Below are 26,016 nucleotides of genomic sequence, written 5' to 3' on the forward strand. Positions count from 1 at the left end.
ATTTGTGTAAAGGCATTTGAGGCCTCCTGTAGGTGCACGTGCCGTCCCCTTTTTCCTAAGCCTGCCCTGGCCCCTGTCACTTACCAGGGTACTGCTTGTGCAGGAGGATTTCTGGGGGATTGTCCTGGCATGGACAGCCCCACCAGATCACCCTTCCCCAGCAGGGTACAGTTTTTGGTCTTTTGCAGGACCAAACACACCTACTTGCCTATGATCTAATTCCCTTTCTGAGTCTTGGATGTAATCCCCGGGCTGCTCACTCTCCTGAGCCCATCTCTGACACTGATCCCCCCTTTCTGGGATACTCCCCTCCAGAGACTATGTTGCAGCCTCCTTCATCACAGACAGCCTGCTGAATGACCTGTACCCTGTGCTGGCTGTGATGTCCTCCCCCTCAAAAGGACCTTCAGCCTATGTAGGCTCTGGCCCCATCTCTAGGCCAGTCGGGGTACCAGATGGCTCCTTGCAGCCCTGGCCTGCCCCTTGTGATGGGCTCAATAGCCCTTCAGCCATATGACACTGGGCCCTTTACATTGACCAGCTGAGGGATCAGAAGGTCAGTGTGGCAGTCACTGCCCTCCATACTCTAAAGGGGGTTCCCCTCTAGGCCTCACCATAGAGCCAGCACCCCAATCTGGGCTGTCCTAGAGCCCCCAGAAAGGTTGCATAGAGCCTATTTCTACTGGGCTCCCTTGAGCCCCCTGGCTTCACCCTTGCCTGATCTAATCAGGGCCTACCTATCCCCTTTGTAGGCCTACAAGCTATTAGACCCCCTTGCTAAGCTGGGCCTAAGCTCTCTCTAGGCCTCAGACTTCTCCCTGGGGCTCAGGACCCCACTGAGCCTGTAGAAACCTCCTGCCATCCCCATAGTTGCTCCCTTACCTTCAAGCTGTTCCGTGAGCAGCAGCTTAGCTGGGTGTTGTTGCTCCAGTTGTCAGCAACAGCCCTGATGCCTGAGCTAAAATGAAGGAAGCTCAGTTCTCTTCACCAATCACATTGCCTGGCCTGCAGCCATGTGACCTTCTCATCAAGGCTGGCCCACACCTGCCAGTTGCCCTACTGTCTGCAGTTGCCCTTAAAGTATTACATGTATAATACCATCCATGCAGGGATCTCAAAGTATTTCATATCATCAAGCCATATAATTCTTTTTACATATGGAGAAGATAAAACACACAGTGGTTCAGTCACTTGTCTGAAATCCAGGATTGGAAGAACACAGTTCTTGTGGCTTCCTCATTCTATCCTCCAACTAACCAGCAAAACTACTGGAGATGAAAACTTTTTCCCCAGTTAGGTTTATTTTAGCTTTTTAAAGAAAGGAGCATAATAGCAAAAGCCTAAACGTTTGGACAGCAAACAGTTATTAGGTGAAAAAAGGATTTGATGCCATTAGAGGGAAGTGAAGGATCTCTCTTCATACACAATAAAATATAAACAGTCCATTACCTGCAAAAAAACACACACACATCCAAATATATTCAGAGCATCAGTGTCTGCTTGACTGTATTCCCACCCACTGTTCCCATAAAGCAAAATCTTATTAAAAACAATTACTCCCTTAATCTCTCTAATGGTGAGACACGTATTTTGAAGGATTCCACAGAAATGGGCATACCTCCAGACCCAAGAAGCAATGCCAAGTTAACTGACAGCCAGGATGAATAAGGTTTTACCTACCTACTAAGTTTTTGCAAAAATGTTTTGAAATACTTTTGAAATTCATCAACAGAAAGTGAAGTTTGCTTTCCCCCAGAAAAGGGAGATTTCCTAACCATCTTAAAAAAACCAGAGGTGTTGAATTTCCCAAGCGGATGTAGAACATCTGGTTGTCTGTGATGGAATGTACAGTATGGTGGTAGAATTGACATGTTTTATTACACTATGATGGACAAATAAAAAGAAAAAAGAAGGTAGTGACACATTTTTCCCGTACAAATTATGATGAAATAAAGCTGTATGTAGGGTTTTTTTTATTCTGTTTCCAGGTTAGCATTTCTTTTCAAGTTCTTTACACATGCCAAAACAAAATCAGTGAGCCAGATGGCTAGCAAATTAACACCTTCCTATTAATTTGCTGATTTATACTGCCAGAGGACCTGGCCTAATAAACTGATCTGCTACCTGAATATTCAATTGTAGTGCTAGAAAGCTTAACTGACTAAGCTCTTCAACCTATTCCTTGGTACATCCAGGTACTAAGGGTTTAGTTATATAAAAGTATAAGAGTTTTAACTCTCTGTTATATGTGTGTGTGTGCATGTGCACGTATAAGAGTTCTAACTCACTAGCTTGCTTAATAACTATTCTCCAACTATTTGGGTTGGTCTAATAAAAGATCTCAGATTCACCCAAGGAACCTGTTTTTGTTTTGTGTTTGTACAATATTTAGCACAATAAATATGTGGCAAAGACCTTGAGACACTACAGTAATATATGTGTGTGTATAAGAGTTCTAACTCACTATTATATAATATAATGTGGTCCGTGACCCAAACAGCATAAAATCTAAGTATATGCCAAGAGACAATAGATGGTATAGATGGTATACAGACAGGCTGTCTGGGAAGGAGGCAATCAGGCAACACTGGTGAGCAGAATAGCAGTTATCAAATTATCAAGCTTTCTGTAGGCATAATATGAAAAGAGTTTTAAGTGTGGGAGTGTTGAAGGAGAATATGAGGCAGAGCTTTCCAGATGTTCATGGGCAGTTCCTTCTAAGTGTGATGGGCATCTAGGGAAACAGATGAAGAAGCCTATCTGACAATTAAGCAAGTGGATTATGAAGACTAGCATCCTGGTTAATTAGAGCTGAGAGCTGACAGACGTCTCAAAGACTAGCATCCGGGTTAATTAGAGCTGAAAGAAAGTCTCAAAGAAATTGTTTTAATAGGAGCAAGTTCAAGTCCTATATTAGTAAACAAACAAAACCAGACGTAGGACCAGCAATATACTGTAAACTCAAAACTCAATTTTAAAACCTAATAAAGTATTAAATGTGTTTCATCTGCTTGACTATTATCCAGCATCTGAATGAGATTGTGTAGCTCAACAGCTTCTGGAGTTCCCATTTTCTGGATTGGAAGGGATAAATGTTTTATTTTTACATGCTGATACACAGTTCCATTCAGTTCTGAAGCAATGAAGTTTGGCGCCTGGGGCAAAGCCCATAGCCGCAGCCCACTCTCGCCCCACACACAGATCTGGGGGCACATGCCCCCCCCGACCCATGCTTGCCCAGGAGTGCACACAGCAGCGGGAGCTGCCCTCCCCCCATCCCTGTGACCCACAAATGAGCCGCTTGTGGCTCTGTCCCATGCCCTGCCCCGGTTGGGTAGCGCCTGTTGGCGCCCCTTTGCTTTAGCACCTGGGGCGGTCACCCCACTTGCTCCCACTTGCTACGGCACTGGTTCCATTACTCTGGAAATCAAAGTAGCCCAAATGAAATTTGGACAGAGGAAATAGCCCAAAGTAGACTAAACACTAACATCTAATGGTAGTTATATTATGCAAGTGATACACAAGAGACTAATAATGTTTGCAGGATGCTTGACACGTTTTTCAGGTTCAGTATGTATGATGTATTATATTTCAAATTCTGTCCAAGATTTCTTTCCTAATCACTTTCCTCCTCCAAATTCCATTTCCTCAGTCAGCTCTGGCTTCTGACTAGCAGCTGCTGGAACGAAGCCCATCACAATCACTATTAAACAAGTAAGAAAGCTACTTGTGTGTTTGAAGATGTGTTTGAAGAAGATTTAGGGTAGGATTTTTAAAGCACCTCAGTTAAATAAATGGGACTTCTTTGACTACATAACCTAGGTGCTTTGAAAAATCTGATCCTTATACAATATTGCCCATTACCTAACAGACACTCATGCCGATCCCTCCTGTTAGTGTAACATCAGCTTAGTAATGTCATTATACTGTAAAACAAATAAGGCACAAATGCTGACCATATCCATATAACATCCAGCAGTATAGATGTGTCTTTAGTGCACAAAGGGAGAAGTTTCTACAGGTACAGACCCTTGGAGAACCAATGAATTGACTGCACGTAAATGTGATAAGGAATTTTGGGGCAGGGGAAACATAGATCTATTGATGACTCCCACTGTGGAAATCTAGTACCTCAGGGCTGCAGCTAGCTACTCAGTGACTCTCCTGTCAATGCCAACATAAAAGCACTATTAAATACATTTTCTCTAATTTTGAATGAGCACATGTATGATGTGTAGGTACTGGTGGACCTTATCTGGTAGGGCTGTGCGAAATGGTACCGTTCTAGCTTTGACTTGCATTCCAACATTTTGACGGAACAGCGTTTCATTTCGAATTTCATTTTGATTCGAAACTGCTGTTCCGTTTCATTTTGTTGAAACAGTGACACTGTTTCAACGCTGTTTCCTTGTTTCGCCCATAGGCTATAATGGGGGAGCTCAAAACAGCCTATAACTTTGTCATTTCTGGCCTGATTTGGATGAAACATACAGAAATGGTAGTCCCTTCTGAACGCATGAAGCCTGCCAAGTTTCAAGGAGACAGGTAAAGGGGTTTGGGGGAAACTATGCCTCAAGCTGCGGACAAGCAAAACTCAGGACATGGGTGACACTGTGTGTTAAGGTGCAGCAGGGTGAAAGCTGCAGGCCTGCTAGCCCCTGCTGAGGCCACAAAGCCTGGCAGCTTTCAAGGAGATAGGTGCAGGGCTTCTGGGTTCTGGGGCCCTGTATCTCTGGCTGCTGACAGGCAAATCTCATGACATGTGTGGGTGACATTGTGTGTGTGTTAAGGTGCACCCTCACTCAACTGACACCAAGGCAGAAAGCAGGGCAGGTCAAACAATGCTGCCTTTTATGCAGTTTTTCCATCCCACCCCCAGAGCACTGGGATTGGAAGAGACCTCAGGGAAGGATGACAGTCACTGGCCAGCTACACAGTCAATAATGAGAGTACTCCTTCCCCCACTACCCCGTCCCTCTCCTTACTTTAGTTTCTGTTTCCCTGCAAGCAAGTCCAGCTTGAGCTTCAAAACTCAAAACGTTTCAAAAATTTTGAAATGTTTCAACTTGCCTAGTTTCATTTGAGGCTGTTTCGAAGCTGTTTCATTTCAATTTTGCTGTTTTGAGCTTGAAATGAGTTGAAACAGCATTGAAACGAAACTGCCGGCAAAAATTAGCACAGCCCTATTATCTGGCTATAGAAAGCAACACTATCTTTAAGTTTCAGAGACTGATTCCAACAAAAAAAACCCCTATTTTCAAACCTGTGGTAATTTTACTAAACCTTTTTTCAGACACATGTTCTAGGCTTAGTCTCTGTTTGAAAAAGACTAGTTCAAGAAGGTTAACAATTTAGTTCATCCAATATTAGATGTGATATAAAAAAGTAGTTCAAGAAAAAATAGATATTTGTTGCTATTTTGTTCTCATGCATGAATTCTGATTAATGCCCAAAATCCCAGAAACAATAAAAATCATCCTTTAAACTTACAGAGGTTAAGAGTGGAGCACATGAAAATTATCTTTTTCATAAAATCTAAGTCTGTGTATAAGTATGTGAGTTTCCAAATAAGTATCAAGAAGTCTATAATGGCAGCTATTCTAATTTAAATCTTGAAACTAAGTAAATAGGAAACAAACCCACAGGTATTATCCACAATTTTCATTCATCTCACATGAAGCTTGTGTGAGAGATTAGAGAAAAGGGCTGGAGATCTTTTAAAGTACACAACAATAAAATGCTTATTCACCCACTATAAAAATCAGAAATATATTTTTTCAAAAGTACATTTCAACACCCTATAAGTTGAATTTTTATATATAAAAGTTCCCAAGAATTTGAACAAACCATAAACTCCCAGATCAACAAGATACCTATCAAGAACTTTGCAAGGTAATGAAGAAAGACACCTAGTAGAAACCAGAACGGCACAGCAATGAGGGCAGGTGAAACTCAATGCCATTAAAGAAACAGGGCTTTTTTTCAATGCACACACATGCACACACATCAAAAGAGCAAAAGAACAAAAAAAAGAAAAAAAAAGAGAGAGATGCTACTAATGATCCAAAACAAATGTTTCCCTAGTGTAGACACTAGGGCTGTGCGAAGCTTCGGTCCCTGATTTGATTCAGCAGAGATTCAGCCCAATTCAGTAGCCAAATCTCTGAATACAAATAGAATTGGAGGACTTTTTAATCTCTCTGAATCAAATCAGAACCCTCCAAATCGATTCAGAGAGATTCAGCAATTTGGACATAGACACAGCTTTAAATGTTTTTTCCACATACCTCTAGGTAGCAGGCGGCTCGTGAATGCTGCAATGCTGGGACACATAAAGTGTCCCACAGAAGTGAGGGGGCTCTCCCGTGTGCTTGACAGCAGACCCGGAATTCGACTAGAAGCACTTCCGGTCCACTTTCCGGTCCACTGGGGAGAGTGCAAGCCCCCCGCATTCCCCTGGCTCTGTTGCTGATCGCCAAGCCAGTAGGGCGTGGGGTGGGGAGTTCCTTGCGTGCTCCCCCGTGGACCCAAAAGTGGATGGGAAGTACTTCTGGTCCACTTCAAGGTTCGCCGCCGAGCATGTGGGGGGCCCCTCACATTCCTGTGGGATGCTCCATCTGCCACAGCATTGCAGCCTTCACGAGCTGCGCTGGTACCTTGAGGTATGTAGAAAAAGCATTTAAAGCTGTCTACATCTGAATCAGCATTGAATCTTCAGATTCGGAATCAACTAATTGAATCACTGTCCCTGATTCAGGCCAAATCTGAATCTGAATTGAATATGGCCTGCTTCACACAGCCCTGGCGGACACACTCTTAAACAAAAAGCTTGAAAGTCAATGAGAATTTTGCTAAGGCACAAAAAAGCTCTTTTTAAAATCCCATCTATTATTCATGCACTTTTTCCCACCCAGTTATCAATGACAGATTGTCTTTTCCCCTACATGCAAACGTATTATCTTTTTGGCAAGGTAGCAACTGTTTACATGGAAAAATAATATTAAAATGAATGCATTTTAATTTATTTTATTTTGCTTCAGAAAACCAAGAGGAGATGACAGCTGGATCTAACTATCCTGCACCAACGTAAGCCAGCATAAAAATATTCTTTGATTTCCTTGGAAACAGATTTGGGCCCAATAAAGAGGGTTCCATTTAGTACATTTGTTAAAACATTGTGTGTGACAGAAAAAAATAATGAAAGGACATAGGAACAAATTATATTGCATTAAAGTGTGGGGGGGAGACATATTCAACATCAACTGATCTGTGATAATGGTTTTGTATCTCTGCTATTCTGCATTAAGTGGAAGCTTAATTAGGATCATCTAGCAGTTATTTCATTCAGGGGTAAAAACTACCCTGGTTGAGCTTCTACTTTCTGAGTTATAGGAGCAGACAAACAGTTACCCTGGCTCAGGTGATGCATGACAAGTCCTTTTCTCAGCACTTTTAAAAGTGGTATAATTTGTTCATGTGTCCACATCCAACATTTTGTTTTTCATTAATTAAATATAGCAAAGCTCTGTGGCTATCTAATCTCCAGGTAAGTGTAAACCACTTTTTTCCCTAGAGAGAAAATGCTTACCTTTTGGTGTGGAAATGTAGACTGAATCATTGTATTTTCAAAACTGTGTGTACCTTTCAGCTGTGTTTTTTCCCACAGGGCTTTAAGAACTTGCACAGGGTTACTCTGTATGGACAAAGGCTCTGGAAACAAGCTCTGTGGAAAAAATTAAATGGGTATTTCAACTATTTGTAATTAAGTGATTTAAATATCCTCTTGCTCATATTTCAACATACTACAGCTAGGCAAAAACTTTTACCCTCTTATTTAACAACACAGAAACACTGACATATTTTAAACAAAAATTATCTTTAGTTAAAACTGATTCATATCTACACAAAGTAGATAAATCAGGGAAACTAAATATATCTTATCTGTTCCATTTGCTGTTATTTATTATACAGTGAAAACATTTCAGAAAAGCAAAAGACTTAACATGACTTAACAGACACTTCATTCATTAAATCTTATATATAATTTAGTAGTAGTATGTATGTATGTATGTGTGTGCACGTATATAAAGAAAGATGTATATGCACACACTAGCACTAACTTATGTATAAACTAATTAATACACACACATACATCGTGTAACACTAGTATATAATTTTACTAATACTAGCTTATATAGGTTAGTAGTACATGTTTTACTGCGTGCCTTTTTATTGCAAACAATCTAGGAGGTATAATTTGAAGATCACATGCAAGGAGCAAATTAATTTACTTAAGGACAGATTATGCAACCCTTACTCATCATGTTGATGAGTGCTTATTCATGTGATTAGTCCCACTGAAGACAATGGGACTACATACAAAAAGAAATGATTATACAGCACGTGTTCATAAACTTTTTTACTTATAACAAGACATTTCATTTTTTAACATTCACAAAACAAATCTGAAATAGCACCAAGCAAAGCAGGACATGGAGGGAAAGTAGGATTAAGTCTTTTATTTTGTAAATTACACTAAAAAAAAATTAAAACAATTTTTTTGAAGTTGTCAATATTCCCCATTTCTGTCCTGATGAAAAAAAATAGCATGTGATCATGTAGTCAAATGTGTGTGTGTATGTGCACCTATATATATATCTACACACACACAAGGGGTCTGGCATAGTATTTCTATGGGAAACTTTAACTCTGGTATCTCCTAATTTTTGCTTGACTTTGTGACCTTAAGAATGAGTAAAGATCCAGCCTTTCAAAAAAGAATTTGTGTATGGTTTCCCAGGTTTTGTAATAAAAGCTAATTGAAAAAAACAAAACAAACCAAAATGGATTTAATTGTGTGGCATCATACACATTGTTCATCAGTAGGGCTTGATCCTTTAGATGCTCCATATAGACCTCTGCTACTTGGACTAATAGAGTAACTGATAGCAGTATTAGGTTCTCATCCTCTATGTGGAACAGCTTAGGGCAGATCTAGAATTTTCAAAAGAGGGGTGTACATGGTGTATCATCACATATACAACAACACATATTTTTTCCACTAGAAATTTTACTAAAAATACACTAGAAGCTTTACTAATATGCTAGTGGGCTAGGGCTTTGATACTCAGTTTAAGATTGAAGTACAAACAAATAGAACTTCATTGGAATGAACAAAAAACAATTTGCAGGGCTGTAAAACAGGAGTTTCATTACCAGGAGCGGCTAACAGACAGTAGGGCTGTGTGAAATTTCACCCAGCGTTTCATTTCAAAGTTGTTTCAGTGCCTTTTGAGCTTGAAACAGCAAAATCTAAATGAAACAAAAGCCTTTGAAACAAAACGAAGCAAGGGAACTCGACACGTTTAGAAAGTTTCAAAACGTTTTGAGTTTCGAAGCCAGGCTTACTCCTGTCATCCAGTAGGCAGGTCAGGAGCTCGCCCACATCCCCAGGAGGGCTGTGGGGGCTCTGCCAGAGTCCTCCTAGGGGTGCGGGCCCCCAGTCTGCCTCTCAGATAACAGACTGCCGCTGGACGCAGCCCACACCCAGCACCAGGAAGATCGGTGCTGCTGCTGGCCCCAGGTGGCAGCACCCAGCTCCTGTCTCCCAGCAGGCAGATTGGGGGCACGCGCCCCCAGGAGGACTCTGGCACAGCCCCTGCAGGCCTCCCAGGGGTGCTGGCAGGCCCCAATCTGCCTGTGGGCTGACAGGAGCCAGGTGCTCCCGCCTGGGGCCAGTGAGGCCAGGGCAGATCAACTCGTGTGGAAATCCGCCGGCCCGATCCCAGGGCCGGGGAGGGTCCCCACACAAGCTGATCTGCCTGAAGCCCTGAACCTACCTTGAGCCAGCTCCTGTATGAGGCCAGGGCAGATCAGCTCATGTGGGGGGTGCAGGTGAGCCCCCGATCTGCCTGCCTGCTGCATTTTATGTTTCCCCATAATAACCTATGGGCAAAACATTGAAACAGTGTCAAAACAGCAAAATACTTTTGATTAAACAAAATGAATTGTCAAAATGGAAGTAGAATCAGAATGGCACTGTTTCGCACAGGCCTAGATAGCAGAATTGCAGAATGAAGGATAACTTGATTGATGGAACACCATTAAAAGGAAAAGAGGATGGTTAACACCTGTGGAATGAGGCAATTAGAAGGGATCAGGTAGCTTATAATGACTAGAAATACAGGTACTCCTAACTTAATGTCATCCCAGTTAACATCGTTTCATTTTTACGTCACTGATCTATTAGAGAACATACTCGTTCAAAGTCATGCAATGTTTGGTTATAATGTTGTTTGGCTGCTGCCTGCTAGTAGGTAACTAATGTGATGTAATTGGATTTGCTTAAAATTGTTTCACTTAAAGTCACATTTATTAAGAATGTAACTACAACATTAAGCGAGGAGTAGCTGTACCGCTGTCATTCCCAGCAGCTGATTTTAAAGAGGGGTGTAAGTGTACCAGCACACCCCCTCTCACCCTCAGATCCATCCCAGCACTAGGGACCAACAGTAGAGTGAAATGAGACATTCACTTTTCCCTTGGTATTCACAGGTATTTACTTTCACAGGTATTTGCTTTCATCAGAGTAACAGTGAAACTTAGGAATGCTGGTTCATCCAGACTCGAGGAGAATTTTAAAAAAGGTGTGGTCATCTCCATGCCCAGCAAGTCCTAGTCTCCTCTAGATGTCCTATCCTCGCTGTCTCTTTGCACAGCCAGTCCCAGTTCATCCCTTTCTGGCTCTTCATCCTATCTGTTTTCCCCAACCATGCTCTGGTCAATTTACACCTGCTTCTGTTTCTCCTCTCTGTGCTCCCTGTCCAATCACAGAGCCTCTTTTCTGTCCCTGGGATCCCTGTCTAAGTCTTATTGTTCAGCCAGTCCCAGATTTCACTTCATATCTTGGCTCCCTGTTAGACTTGCTTCCTCTTTTCCTCTATTAGACGGATATTCTTGCCCTGCCAGTCTCAGTGTCCCCACTGGCTGTTCATTCAAACTTAATTTTCTCCTCACCCACTGACTTTTAATCTTACCAACATTTCCTGCCCCATCTCTTTATTCTGTGTCTTCACTCAGCCATTTCCATTGCCCACTTTTCTGCTCTTCCCCACCACACTCCTTATGACTCCTAGTTCTTGCCTCCATGTCTTTGGTTCTTAGTTCCTGCCTCCTTCTCCCAATTCCCAGTTCAATTTCCTTCCCGTCACATTAGCCCCCAATTCCATTCTCCCCTCCATCATCCCAATATAATCCATCTCCACACCGTCTTGACCATGTTACATTCAGGTCACATAGGTTCCTCCTCTTCCGTTGCCCAGGCCTGGCATTGTGGGGGTCGCTGAGAAAAGCTTCCTGCTTCCAGTTCTTATGTCTGGCTCTACTCCATCCCTCAGCAACCCAGAACTGCAACTGCAAAGAAAGTCCTGCTTGGGCCATCGCTGAAGCCTACCCAGGGGAAATGGTAACTTCAGGGAATGTCACTGTGAATACCGAAAAAGGCTCTGCTGAATCATATCCCAACTATGATTTTTACAGGTTTATAACTTAGCCAGATTTGTTGGCTTTTAACAGAACTAGTAAAAGAAACACATTTTCCCTTGATGCAACCACGATCTTCCTGACAAATTGCTAGTCATACCAGAAAACTAGAACTAGCTTTGATCCTCTTCAAAAACTGATTTGAATGTGGCCTTCTTCCATGGATCTCTAGAGTATTTAACACCCCTGCAGCAGCAAGACACTGACCACCCTTGACCTCCTGCTGGCAGGTTATGCTACTATGCCTTGTGGTTGTATGATAGGGTTGACTGTGTAGCTTTAGTAACAGCCTAGACAAGGCTCTGTATAGGATGGGTTGGATAGCGTGGTCCTGCCTCACACAGGAGCCTGGACTAGATGACCTCCAGAGTTTCCTTCCAGCCCTACTTTTCTATAATTTTATGATTAAGGTCTTACATTTTGAGAAAATGCCCACAGGTCATCTATTATTCTAACTTAATTTCTTAATAATTATTTACTTGGAAGAAAATTCTCCTCTCAGCCTTACATAAGAGATGGTAACTCAAATATTGTGCTCTCCTGAAAGCACAAAACCCCAGAGTTGAAAATAACAATAAATAAATATAATACTTTGCATTTTCACAATTTTCACCCAAGGATTTCAAAATATGTTAAAACCTTAGGACTGTATACATTAAAACTTTACAGTAAATTATAATGCAGAAGGAAGTCAAGATCTGTTATAGAGATAAGAGAACAAAATTCTTTCCTTGCAGGCTATAAAGAGAGTATATAACAAATGGCAAAAAAAATAGCATTTATTCAAAAAAATGAGGTAAGTCATATGGAATTCTTTAGATGTGCTATGTTAGTCATTTCTGAATATGGGCTTTTATAGTTAATAAAGAACTAAATTAAATAAATACTAATATACTGTAAATCTATTTCATGCCAAATTCCTATCTTGTGCAAGTCCACTAATTTTAATGAGGTTATAGTATGGCTGAATTTAACACATGATATTTAATTTTAATAATAATTTTAATAATTTAATTTTAATAATAAAAACACGGAATGCAACACAATAAAAGCCAATATTTTTTCAGAGAAAGGTGTACACATTGCAGTGTGTTTCTAGAGGGACAAAAAGTCAAATGTTATTGGCTCAGCCCCTCAGAACTGATGCTAAATGCAGTTTGCTTTTTGACTCAGTACCAGAATCAGATTCCAGATGTTTAATAACAATGTTTACTAAAATAACTTCAAAAGCACTAGAAGGACAAAGCTACAAGAACCCAGATTTTAACCAATACTCAGAACAGAAACAAAACTATAAAAATAACAGCTTTTTTAAAAAAAAAGGAAATAAGTTCCTAGGAAAATAATGGCCAGATGATGGAGTGCTAAATCGAAGGTAATGTGGACTTGCACAACCCCTGGTATACAAATGAGGAGAGAGAGATGAAGGACAGTACAGAAGAATGGGAAAATTATACAAAGAAAAAACTTAGTTTCTGGTGAGATGGCAAATTTGCAAAGCTTACTATCCCAGTTCACTAAAAGCCAGAAAATATCAGGCCCAAAGTCAACATAATCTGGATGAAAGGGTTAAAATGAGTGTCTTAAAAAAAAAAAAGATATCTATCAAGCAAATGCAAAGCATGGGGCATGAAAGCTGAAATTAGTGATGAAATTCTCCATACAAACATTCAAGCATACAGCAGAAACGGGACATGCCAAACAATATTTTTGTTCATGTACAGCAAGATAGTATACATGTTGAATTGGACTGTATAAAATTAAGAAAACTGCTATTGTAGATGTCCCTTGCTTCTGCTCTTCCTTCCCTACTCTTTTATGTGCCTTTATTTACATCTTTTCTCCATATGTTTCCTTCTGTCTGATTTTTCCATCATGCATCATTTTATTGAGATTATTTCTCCCTGAGACCATCCTTTCATTTTTTCTTTTTCATCAAAGCACTTTTTTTCCAAATTCATCCTTTCTCTTCAGGGTTGTTGGTTGTAGTCATGTTGGTCTAAGGCAAGGTTCTTTGGGTAGATGTGATATCTTTTATTAGACCAACTAAGTAGTTGAAAAAAAGTTCTTTGCAAGCTTCTGGGCACAGACACCCTTAGTCAGGCATAGGGAGACTCTGCTGTTGTTTTGTGTTCTCCAAGGTATAAAAGAAGCTGATTTAAATCAAGCATGCCTGTGAAAATGCAAATGAGTGGAAGTTAGGAAGACAATGGGTAGAGATAGAAGGGAAGGGGAAAGGGGGGGAAGGGAGGGAAAGGTGTAAAGGAATGCAAGTGGTCAGTTGAAGGCAGGTTACCTGAAGTATCAGATGTCAGGCAGGTTGTAATGTGTCATAAATCCAAATGTGCCATAAATGTAATAAATATGTCATAAATCCAAATATCCAAATATGCTTCACAACTTCAGAACTTCAGAAAAACTTAGAAATCATATCTTTCACATAACCTACTCCAACAGAAATCAACTCAAGAAGCAAATCAACACATGCTACAACAATTTGAAAGAGAGAAATCTGGAGATCTTCCCAACATTATACAGTGATTATACCAAAGATTTGTTACAACATCCATCCAACACAAAAGGAAGAAATGGAAACAATTTCTACAAGAACAATTTTTCCAGCCACAAAACAACCATCAGAAAAACAACACGAAAACCTTACAACATTCCAACTTCATGCTTGATGAAATGGAAGGAACAAATCAACCCTCAAATATTATCAATCTCTCCATGTACACACTTACCAAGGTTGAAAAACCTGTCCTCTCCAAAGGCCTTAATTTCTGTCCAGAAAAATACCCAAATAAGACACTCCAATGTGGAGAACTACAAGAATTTTTCTGACGCTTCCATCTGAAGGAATATTTCCACAACCAAAACGAATCCACTTTCAACATGACTTCATCCTGTGACAACATTGACAAAAATATTAATGCCAAAAAATAAACCCCCCCCCGTAGACTGGACACCTTAGAGTGGACGAAATTCAAACCTTAACCTATTGACTGCTTCAGAGAGAGAACGAACAATGAAATAATCAACAACAAACACCAATATAACAACCTCTCCCTCTCAGAGAAGGGCCATAGAGTCTCTAAGATCCAACAACGAAATAGTAATAAAACCAGCAGATAAAGGCCGAGCTAAAGTTATCCTTAACCATGAAGACGACATGAAAGAAGCCAACCGGCAACTCTCTGACACCACCTACTACGAAAACTAAAGGAAGACCCAACTCCTTTTTTCACCTCAAAACTCAAACTCACCATCACATCATTTCCATCTGAACTTCAAGAAAAACTTCAGACCCTGATCCCTCTACTACCCAATCCAGGGACATTGTACATACTCCCTAAAATCCACAAACAAGAGAACCCCTGCAGACCTATAATTTCCAACCACGGAACCCTAACTGAAGAAATATCAGGTTTCATCAAATCCATCCTAAAACCTCTTGTCACCCAAGACTGAATTTTATCCAAGACACAACAGCTTTTCTGTAAAAACTCAAAAACATAAACCACCTTCCCAATATACAAGAAACCCAAGGACCAACATACATATCTACACAAAACCAACAACCACCCTAAACACACCAAAAAAGCTGTAAGTTACAGCCAAGCTCTCTGATACCACTGAATTTGCATTGAGGAGAATACCCATGATTGTCACCTCACAAATCTCAAAAGGGCTTTCACCCAACAAGGACACTCCTCCAGAGAGATGGATGACACCTTTAAAGAGCCACCCAGATACCATGTGAAGAATTCCTGCAGTACAAAAAGAAAATCCCCACAAAACACACATCATTAGTTATGACATACGATCCTTCCCTGGAATCTATATAGAAAATCCTCAAACAATTGCAACCCATACTAGAAGAAGACCCAGTCCTTAAATAGATCTTTCCAGAACCACCCATCCTAGTCTTTAAACAAGCACTGAACCTCACTAACCTCATCACCAGAAGCAAACTTCCTATGACCCAAACCACACCCAATGGATCCATACCATCCCAGGACAAGAAATGTAAAACCTGCCAACACATCTCCACCAGTCCCACAATAACTACACCCCACAACAGAACCATCACAATTCCTGGATTTACATTTGCACCTCCATAAATGTAATATATCTCATCCAGTGCACCAAATGCCCTGACCTGATGGAAAATATGTAGGAGAAACCAAACAACTGCATACCAGAATGAATGCAAACCAAAAATTCATCAAAGACAAAAATATCCAATTACTTGTGGGTACACACTTCCCACAAGACAATCAATCCTTCTCTGATCTCAGAGTTCTAATCCTCAAAGGGAATTTACAAAACACCTTTCAGAGACAAGCCTACAACTTCATAAATCTACTGGATACAAAAAATCATGGACTTAATAGACATTGGATATATGACCCATAGACATTGGATATACGACACATTACAACCTGCCTGACATCTGATACCCCAGGTAACTTGCCTCCAACTGATCACTTGCATTCCTTCACACCTTCCCTCCCTCACCCCTGCCACCTTCCCTCCTATTTCTACCCATTGTCTTCCTAACCTCCACTCATTTGCATTTTCACAGACATGCTTGTTACAAATTAGCTTCTTTTCTACCTTGGAGAACACATAACAACAGCAGAGTCTCTCTATGTCTGACGAAGGGTGTCTGTGCCCAAAAGCTTGCAAATAACTTTTTTCCTTTCTCTTCAGATTCTCCTTTATCCCCTTTCTTTTCACTTTGGTATTGTCTGCTTTCCTATTTCTTCTATTATCCTGCCTCCTTGTTCCTTTTTTTCCTTCTCTTTTTCCTGGGATTCCATCCTTGCCCTCAAATTCTCCTTATGCCAAATTTCTCTCCACTACTCAGCCTGTCTTCCCAAACCTTACCTGTCTTCAGTAAAGTACCAGACTTTGGACAAGCATCAGAACAAATCTCTCCTCTCCTCCTGAGATTGGCACTATCCAGCTGGAACAAACATATTTGCTCTTACTCAGTGTGTTAAATGCTCCTAAATCTTTCTAGACATTGTGCACTAAAACCTCAGTCCAACAAGTCATATAAAGCATCTGCTTCTCTCTTAAGCATCCTAGTAGTCCTACTATCTTTGGTAAGACTACTTACTAGGGCTGTGTGAAGCATTGGGTGCTCATTCAATTTGGAGGAGATTCGGCCCGATATAGCGGCTGAATCTCTTAATCTAAATTGAATCAGGAGACCAAAAAAAAGGTCCGAATTGATTTGAAGCTCTCTGAATCAATTTGGAAAAGATTTGGAGAGCTTTGGAGATTCAGGCAGTCCCCATTCACCGCCACAGGGAGCTGGACCCGGACTCTGTGCTGTTAAGTAGGGGGTGGAAGGGGGGACCATGGAAGGACCCCTGCTAGGCCACATCCCCTGCCTGCTCCCAGCTCCCCTGAGCATCTCCCAACCCCCACCCGCTCCCCCAGCCCTGTCAATGGCTGTCCCACCCAGCCCCAGCGTCCTGGCACTTCAAAAAAAAAAAAAGCCCTGCACTCACTAGCTGCTTTCAGGTGGGGGGTGCGGTGATCTCCATTACCCCTACTGCCCTGTGCTGCTTTGGGGGCTGCACCATAAGCCCCTATCCCATGCCCACTCTCCCAGCCCCCACCTCCCATGGCTGCCCTGCCCAGCCCCAGCTCCCAGTTCTTTTAAAAAAAAAAAAAAGCCCTGCACTTACCAGCTGCTGCAGTGGCTGACAGGGCTTCTGGGGGCTCATGGCAAAGCCCCCCACGAAGTGCATGGCAGTGGGGGGAAGCAGGGATTGCCCCCCGCCTGGCAGAAGCTGGTGAGTACGGGCCTTTTTGTAAAGTGCCACGACGCTGGTGCTGGGGGAAGCAGCTATTGATGGGGCTGGGATGTTGGGGCCTGGGGCAGGGATGATGGGGCTATTGATGGGGCAGGGGATGGGGCCTGCTTGATTTGGAGGTTCGACCAAATTGAATCCCTGTCCCTCATATCGGCCAAATCCGAATGTGAAACAAATACTAGCCACTTCGCACAGGCCTACTACTTACATTCTTAAATGAAGCATATATTTAAGGGCTGTGCTGAAGTAGACCCCATTCAGAACCGTCAGTTATATGCAGACAGTAATCTCTATGCAAGATTAAGTAAAAGTGAGATAAATGCCAGGTAAGGTTATGATTCTGTGAGGTGCCAAGAATTTTCTGAGAACTTCCATTGCTCAGAAGTGGCAGCTGATGACCAGGATAATTGCATGGGAAAATCACAGGGAGCTGTGAGAGATGAGGGAGATTGGTGAGAAACCGGATAGGAAAAAAGCGTGCTCTCTCTCTCTCTCTCTCTCTCTCTCTCACCTTGTATTCCCCCATCCTGTTTGGAAAGAAAATGTGACCACTTCATAAGATAAGGCAGGGAGGCAAGAATAGTATTTATCCCTGTGTGACCCTTTGCCTGTTCTCCCCCACTCCAATTTAGTGCTACCTAATCATTTCCCTTCTTCTACTTTCCCTCCCAATATACACCATATATTCATCTTCTGTTATAGTCACTAATTGACATCCATCTCCTCTACACTCATTTCTATTAGCCCATGCCTCATCCTCCTCGTAAGGTCCCAAGCTGGTCGTCTCTCTCAAGCTGAACCTCAAAAGTTCATAAGCACCTCTTTCTCCCCACCCTGCCACACACATACTCCCTCCGCCTCAGGTTGAAAACTCCCCTTCCTACTACCTAACTTCCTTATGGTGCAGAACCACTCACTTTGCCCTGAGCCCTTTCCAGTTTGACACCCTTAAAGTCAGAAGAGGCATGCATCTCTGCAGGGGCAGAACCCAACCCCATGTTCAGAATTCTTTGCTCCTTGTCTCCAACAACCACCAGCTAAGAATGCAAATCCTAATCAGAGCCACCTCTCCCACAGGCAAAGTGGTTTGGAGAAGCAGGGCAGGAGCAGCTGGGAGCCTGAGGTTAAGTAAGGTTAAAATAGCTTCGAAATGACAAAGCCTTTAAGAGTATTTTGTGGCAGTGGGAGTGCTGAACTTTACAGTACAGCAGGTAACATAAACAGTGAGATATTATTGGAGGAATTTTGTCCCATTACTTCCCTAGTTGCTCCAGCACATATAATCTTTCAGGATTAGGTTTAAAAGATGAATGTGCTCAGCTTCAGAAGGAGAAGCTATCAGTGCTGAAACTGGATTGGAGGTTTCAGGTAGGGCTTACCTGGCTGGTGGGATCCTGATCTGTTCCCTAATTCATCTACTTGAAATTAAAGTTAAACGAAATTGTTTTAACCTCCAATTTACGCTTTTTTCTTCTTTTGTGTACTAATTTCTAGGAAATTATACATGTAAGAATAACTTGACTGAATAAATTAACTAATCGTTAAGATTATAATTCACCATATATGTTTGGATTGTCAAATGTTAAAAATTAGCCAAGATCACATTAGTCTAATATCAGAAATATCCTCTATGTCCACTTGCAGAAGATGGATACAGTGATTTAACAAATCTCCATCACTAAGTGCTCAGATTGAAATATCACAGTACACTCTGCATGATTACCAGGGATCCAGGTTTTCTGTTTGCCATGGAAAAAAACAGTAAAATGAGGATTTTCTCATTTTAAGGAATAAAGTGAGGATTTTCTCATTTAAAGGAAGCCCCACAGGGGCCTCTGTGGCCCAGTAGATGAGACCCAGAATGGGAGGACAGAGCAGAGCAAGGCAGGGAGGCTCAATGCCACTGCCAGGACAAGGTGCTCCTGCCGTCCCAGCAGCAGCAGGGGTGGTGGCGTGGAGTTGTGGCCCCTGCAGCGGACAGGGGGTGCCTCGCCATGGCAGTGTGGGGCTCCTAGTGGTGGCACCATGCTTCTCCACCCTGCTCTGTTTTCCCACACCAGGTCTCTCCCACTGGGATGCAGAGGCCCTTGAGAGGAGGACAGCACGGCAGGGAGCCCCAAACCCATAGCCACCAGCCCGTATCCGCTCCCCATCCATGGGCTTTGCTCCAGCTGTACCAGCCCTGGGGGAGGGGGAGCCAGGCTCTGAACTCCACTCAGGCCACAGCAGCTACCACCTCCCACAGGCGAAAGATGGAGTTGGGCGCTGCTGGAGGGGGCAGGGGGCTACAGACCTGGGTCTCTGAGCCTATAGCCCTGGCAGCTGGGGACCCCCTCCAGCAGGGCTGGGGGGTGGAGGGCTGTGGGTGGGGAATGAGGGGCACCAACAGGGCTAGGAGGGGCTGTGCATAGGGAGGGAGGAGAAACAGCAGGGCTGGGGGGCTGGGGGTTGGGGGTGAAGGATACTGGGAGAGCCAGGGGGGCTATGGGTTGGGAGTGAGAGGCACTGGCAGGGCCAAAGAATTGTGGCTTGGGAGTGAGGGGCACTGTCATGGGCAGGACACTGGCATATCAGGGCTGCTCAGGGCCACAAAGCAGTGCAGGGGGGACAGCTGCAGCTGGACCCGTATTCTGCTGAGTGAAGGGGGCAAGGGGAGCTCTTATTTTCTATGATAAAAAAGCTGAACTCAACCACCAACATTTATAGGTATTTAGAATTTGTTTTTATTATAGTGATTGAGGCACTGGTAGGCTTCCAAATTGCTTTAAAACTGTAAATATATCAATAAAACATTGTGTTCAACTGATATCTGTATATAGTGCCGTTTCATTTTAATCATGGAAAAATGCAGATTTTGGGGGGTGTAATCAGAGAATTTGCAATTTTTTATCAGAGAAAACCAAGTTCCCTGATTATCACTGACTGTATATAGTTTGAGAAGCTGAATAAGCTAGTAACAATCACATTTCATGTTGAACTATGAATTCAGGATTTTTGATAGCATTCAAAATATTTTATACTAGAAGGTTCCATGTAATTTGGTCCTTCATTCAGAGATATGCATAAAATAACAATTAAAATACCATTTGATGGATAAGAATTGATTAAAACCTACAAACCTTACTCAGTCAAACTCTCATAGGGCAAAATGCTAAATACCTTGACAACTACAAAAGCCTGTGGACTTGATTTTGCTCTGTCTGTTTTTCATTTTTCTTTTTTTGTCCATGGGCCTTGTTTTTACTGGAAGTCTTGCCTGAATAAAGACTAGATGATTTGACCTAGAGTTCATACTTAATTTCATATTGGCTGTTTAACTTTGTTATGTTCAATAGACAGTTTATAATCTGGTGTACAAAATGAGGTCAGTCTATTGCAAAGTATCTGGAACTGGTATGTTTAAGTCTACCTATGTTCTGAAAAATCAGAAAGGGAAACTCAAAGAACACTTATAGTAGCAGCAATGTGCATTAAACAGATCTAAATGGATTATCAGTAAGACATTGATTTTTCATGTATAAAGTTTTACTTTATAGAGGTGTCACCACTTATTTGTATTACACACACCTGCTGAAAGAGAAACATGATATGGATCCATAGCTGAGGCTGTCGGCTGATGAGGGTAAAACTGGATTTACTGTATAGGCAGTAATGACCCTTCAGGGGGCAGCTGAAGAACAACTTTGCTACACAACTTCTAACAGTATCTAGAAACAAATATACATAAAGTTAAAATCAACTACTTAAAATGTCTATCTATCTGATATTACTTTATATTTAAACATATAATGCTAGAGGCTATGTGGTACCAGGATTTCTATATCTGAAATAGTCTGGTTATATCCCCATTTTCCAGGTGTGTATGATTCTCAAACTGCATTAAAATCAGCCCTGTTCAGTGGGCCAGCACAAGGCATGAGCCACTTAAGTTGACTATAAGTCATATTAAATGGTATGCAGGCCTTGTGCTGGTCCTCTGCATAGAGTTACATTGTACCCACTGTACAACAAGAATATTCATCATTGCTTTGCACATGACCACATGAGGTGTGATGCAGTGTAGAAACAAGTCTTTAACATGTACCATCTTTATTTTTGGAAGAATGTTCTGAAGCTCTTAGTTTATATTTACAGTCTCAGACAAAAATGGACAAATATTGTTAGAATTGTTCACAATTCTCATTTAAAATGAACAGTTTGTCAAAAAAGCATCATGTTAGAAAACAGCCACTTATGTCCTTCAGTTTATGCACTCCTCACTCAGGAAAAATGTATTTCAATGAGAGTTATGCCAGAGCAAGGGCTGCAGGAATTAGCCCTTTTTTAGCAAAAGGTAACCGTTTGTAGCCATTACTCAACCTTGCTTTGTAATGGTTTCATTGAGAGCCTCAAAAGAATTAAGTTTCTTTCCAAGTTAAATGTGCACATAACTTCTTTATCTGATAGCACTTAACATGGTTTTGGTCATCATAAAAAGTATATCAACTATTGCATACCCACTCCAATAAGATACAAAAACAACAGAAAAAACATTCCAACACCAGTAAAAAGTGAGTGACATGAAATATTTTTTAAAATGTGACTAGTTCTGGATTCACTTAAAGTGAAGTCCACCCAAGGATACTGTTCCTACAAACAAAGGCGGGCATTGGGCAGTGGAGACTATTTTTCTTTCTGCAGTTTCTATGTAGTTTCCCCATAAATATTATAAATCTTTATTTTGCATTGACAGGAAAAGATGAACTTAGCCCTTAAGAAACCTGCACAATATCAGTAAGATACATAGTATGTATGTGATCTATAGCAATGAACATAATAGTTTTGCAACAACTTGCCCAGAACTTAGCAAAACAGATATTGCCTAATGCCAGTAATTAAGAATTGATTCAAACTTGCTTTAAGACAATGAAGTCCAAATCATAGCAAAGATGGATCTGCAACAAAACTGTACATGGGGTGGAAAAATGAGGTACTGTAAAAAGATGGCTAAATTCCTGGTAGAGAGTGTTATATCTTACCTCTCATTCTGCAAAACTGCTTCAAATGACAACAGGACTAGCTTAGTAGTTTAAAAGTAATTGTTGCTTCTAAAAGTAGAAATATAATATGAATCAGAAGCCTCTAAATCAACTTCCAGCTCACTTAGTGCCAACCAAAACCAAGGTTCAGGTTTAGATTAGTGACTCTACAAACACCTCTGTACTAAATGGATTCTTAGAAGCTGACACTGAGAAAATGCAGAATAATACAAAGTGAAGATGAGCAACTTTAAGGACTGTGGCCAGGGACAGATGTGGTATCAGAGGCATTCCATGTGCCTTTGAAGTATTCCAAATAGAGCGTACAGATATGCATAGCCAAAAACATGTGTCAGCTATGGTAAAAGCACTTAAAAAACGACTCTCAATATGAGGAACATTTTTGCAGCACTTCCTTTTGAAGCACTTCCTGAAACATCTGGTCTTCCAGCATCCCCCAGTGCTCCGTTCCCTCTTCTCACAGGTGGGAAAGCAGGGTCGACAGCCAATGAGAGTTCTCCTGTAAGCTCAGCTGTTCTTGGGAACCTCTGCAGACTGAAGGATGAGAGAGGCATGCAGAGATTTGTGCTCCCCAGACCACTGGGTGAAGGAGCTCAAGAAAAGACATGATGATTTGAGGTATATCTTAACTGCAGAGTTCACTCAGCAGATTGACATTCTCCTGTGAAATTTGCTAGATTTGCCTGGTCTGAGCTGCCACATTGCAACATACTAAGCGCATCTGCATGTGACACTGCGTTGCCATAGCAATGCGCTACAGTGACATAGCATCCATGGGTGTCTACACATGACCAGCAGCTACAGCACTTTGCCATAGTAGCAGGCTCCTCCCTTATAGCGTGCCACTATGGTGAAGCAGCTGCTAAAAATAACCACGCGTCACGTGCACCACACAGTATGAGTGGTTACTGCACCGTGCTTTAGTACTTCCAAAAGGAAATACTAAAGCACGGTGCAGTAACAACATCATGCCCACTGTGTAACCCATGACTGTATCCAGGCTGCTGCTATGCTTCTGAAAGGCATTACGACATCTGGTATCACATAAGCTGGTCTGTTCAATGATTCTTTTCCCAGAAATTGTGTGGGAACTTGCCTGTGTGGGAAACAACTGGCACATGGGAGAATTGTAGAAACAAACTGATTTAGTCTCAAGTGGTTCAGTCTTACTCCACAATGTAAAGTTTGTAAGTCACCAGCTGGATTGTTATTAGAAACACTTAGAGTTAAGCCCAGATTTCCAGAGATCAATAGGACAGTTAGCTCCAGTGTCATGTATCACTACATTTGTCTGACAGGTTTCTGTGTGTAGATAGGAGTCAGGTGTAGGGCAATACCTGAGTAAGAGCCTGAGTTAACTCTGCAGAGCAGAAAAGCATATAATTCTGAATTGTGTAGCCAGGAGCATAGCCATTTAAAGGGAGTCCTCGACTTACAACGTTCCTCAACTTACAATATTTTGCACTTGCAATGTTTATAAATTGACACCCTGTTTCAACTTTCTGACATCAGTTTTGACTTTACTACACTTGATCTGACACGACGCCACACCAGTGAACAAGTTTACTGTGTCACCCGTCTCCCGGAGAACATCTGTCCAAACTTCCTTGGACAAAGCAGACAAGACTCCAGAAAAACCTGCAGCTAAGACTCCTGAGAAGACTCCTGCCAAGAACCCTTCAAAAAGTCCAACCAAGAGCCCTTCAAAAAGTCTAGCAAAGTCACCTCAAAAAAATCCTTCCAAGTCAATATGATTGCTATTTACAATATATACATTAATGTAGCTATAGTATTGATCTATAATTGACTGAGTATAAAATTCTGGGTTATTTTTGGTGAAAATAGGGTATTGGGCCTTGATTCAGGAACCAATCCCCATTTATAACATTGTTTCCTACGGGAAAATTGGTTCCCATTTACAACGTTTCAACTTAAGACGCAGTTTTCAGGAATCAATTATGTTGTAAATCCAAGGACTGGCTGTATGTAATATTACTGGTGTTTGGTATAGTAGACTGAAAAGCAGAGTGGCTATCACTTATATCACATTAATGTTAATAATCCATTAACAAATTAGAGAGTACATTAAGGAGTATGGATTTTATTTCTGGAAAGAAGAAGAATATTACATGGAAATGATTTTGTTTCAAATCAGAAGGAAATATTGTTTCAATTCAGAAATTTCAATTTGAAATTTGAAATTTTGTTTCAAATCAGAAGGAAATATCAGAATGATTTTTGTTTCAAATCAGGAGGTATGGGAATAATTTAGCATCACGGGATATTTACAGAGTCAGTGGAAAAATATAAATAACTGATGAATCACCAAGCCAACAAGAAAAGATATCTACTGTACAAATGGAGAGCATGAACTAATTCTCACTGAAGTGAGAAGGAAAGGTCTTCGTTGACATAAGTGGGACTGATCCTACATCAGTCTGTTAAAAAAAAGTTAATCAAAGCTGTGTTAAGGCATACTTTTAAAAACCCAGTCAAGAATATTACCGTTATATATCTTTGAAGGCCTCACACTTCTAGCAAAGTAATACTCCCAATTTATTTTTTACAAGAAACCAATTTTAAATTTAATTATTGAATAGTTAGACAACAGGGGAGAGTTATATATTGGAGTTATGCATCTTAGTTGGGCATAACTTTAATCACAGAAGTTAATTTATAAGTTAGTGGGACTACTTACATGAGAAGGTACCTAGTAAAGAATGAGAAATGCCATAATCTGGGAAAGAAAATTCAAATATCGATAGTTTCTCAAACTTATTTTTGAACCATTTTCTACTTCCCTAGTTTCCTTGGCTTATTTCATTTATTCTGTTTTGATTAAGAATGAGAATGGAGCTGTAAGGAGTGACCTAGAAAGCACTACCCGAAGACGAAGCAGAAGAGAATGTTATGTGACGAATGCCCATCTGCAATGATAAGGAGGAGACAGTCTTAGATAAAGGGCGCTTGAAAACAAAAAGAAAAAACAGGGAACTGGGTTAAAAGGGCTCATTAAAATACTAAAAATCACACCCCTAGGTGGGGAAAAAGTATGCTAATGAAACATACATGTATGTAAATGAGATACATGGCTAAAACACAGGTATAGAGACATGCTCAGTAAAGAACTTCTTGCGTCACTCACTTATAACCAATCAGCAAACAAGCATGCTTATGAAGGCTCAAAAACTCCTGTATAAAAGATGCTTAGATATAGTGATCTGGTGTGCTTGTTACGTGAAATTGTTCCGCTCGCACCTTTTATTGCTAGCAATAAACCTTCTTTGTACTTTCACCCCTGATATCTTTATTGGCCTTTGCATACCGGGCACTATCCCAGACTTGAGCTGGGGCACAACAGTTTTTGGCACCCCAGATGGGACTGCCTTAGATAAGGCTTTGCCCGGACTAACTGACGACCAGACGGCCACCCCTCTGAAGCGAATGTCAGGCACGCCCCGGGATCTCTTTTCCCGGTAAGACTTTTACTTCAGGGGGAGCTGGATCGCTGAGGCGGCAGTAGCCTAACGGTGCAACGCCATAGAGTGAAAGTACCAGTAACAGGCACTTGGGTGAGAGGGTAGAAAGGGCATAAGGCCTAC

The 26,016-nt window shown here is 41.4% G+C and overlaps 1 protein-coding gene across 10 annotated transcripts in view; it reads right to left on the bottom strand.

The window, feature by feature from the left end:
- The window catches only part of VEPH1 (ventricular zone expressed PH domain containing 1), a 216,077-nt gene that overhangs the window by 54,590 nt on the left and 135,471 nt on the right, over positions 1–26,016 (bottom strand). For 8 of the 10 annotated variants that reach the window (XM_025214947.1, XM_025214958.1, XM_025214965.1 and 5 more), the window contains 2 exons: positions 20,943–21,082; positions 7,589–7,723 (listed from right to left, as the gene is read on the bottom strand). In XM_025214947.1, coding sequence (XP_025070732.1) covers positions 7,589–7,723; positions 20,943–21,082 — 275 coding nt within the window. Of the gene's footprint in view, positions 1–7,588; positions 7,724–14,285; positions 14,448–20,942; positions 21,083–26,016 lie in introns of all 10 variants that reach the window. The other 2 variants (XM_025214998.1, XR_003096134.1) reach the window with 2 other exon arrangements.

Source organism: Alligator sinensis, unplaced genomic scaffold (assembly GCF_000455745.1).
Source record: "Alligator sinensis unplaced genomic scaffold, ASM45574v1 scaffold60_1, whole genome shotgun sequence".
Lineage (NCBI taxonomy): Eukaryota > Metazoa > Chordata > Crocodylia > Alligatoridae > Alligator > Alligator sinensis.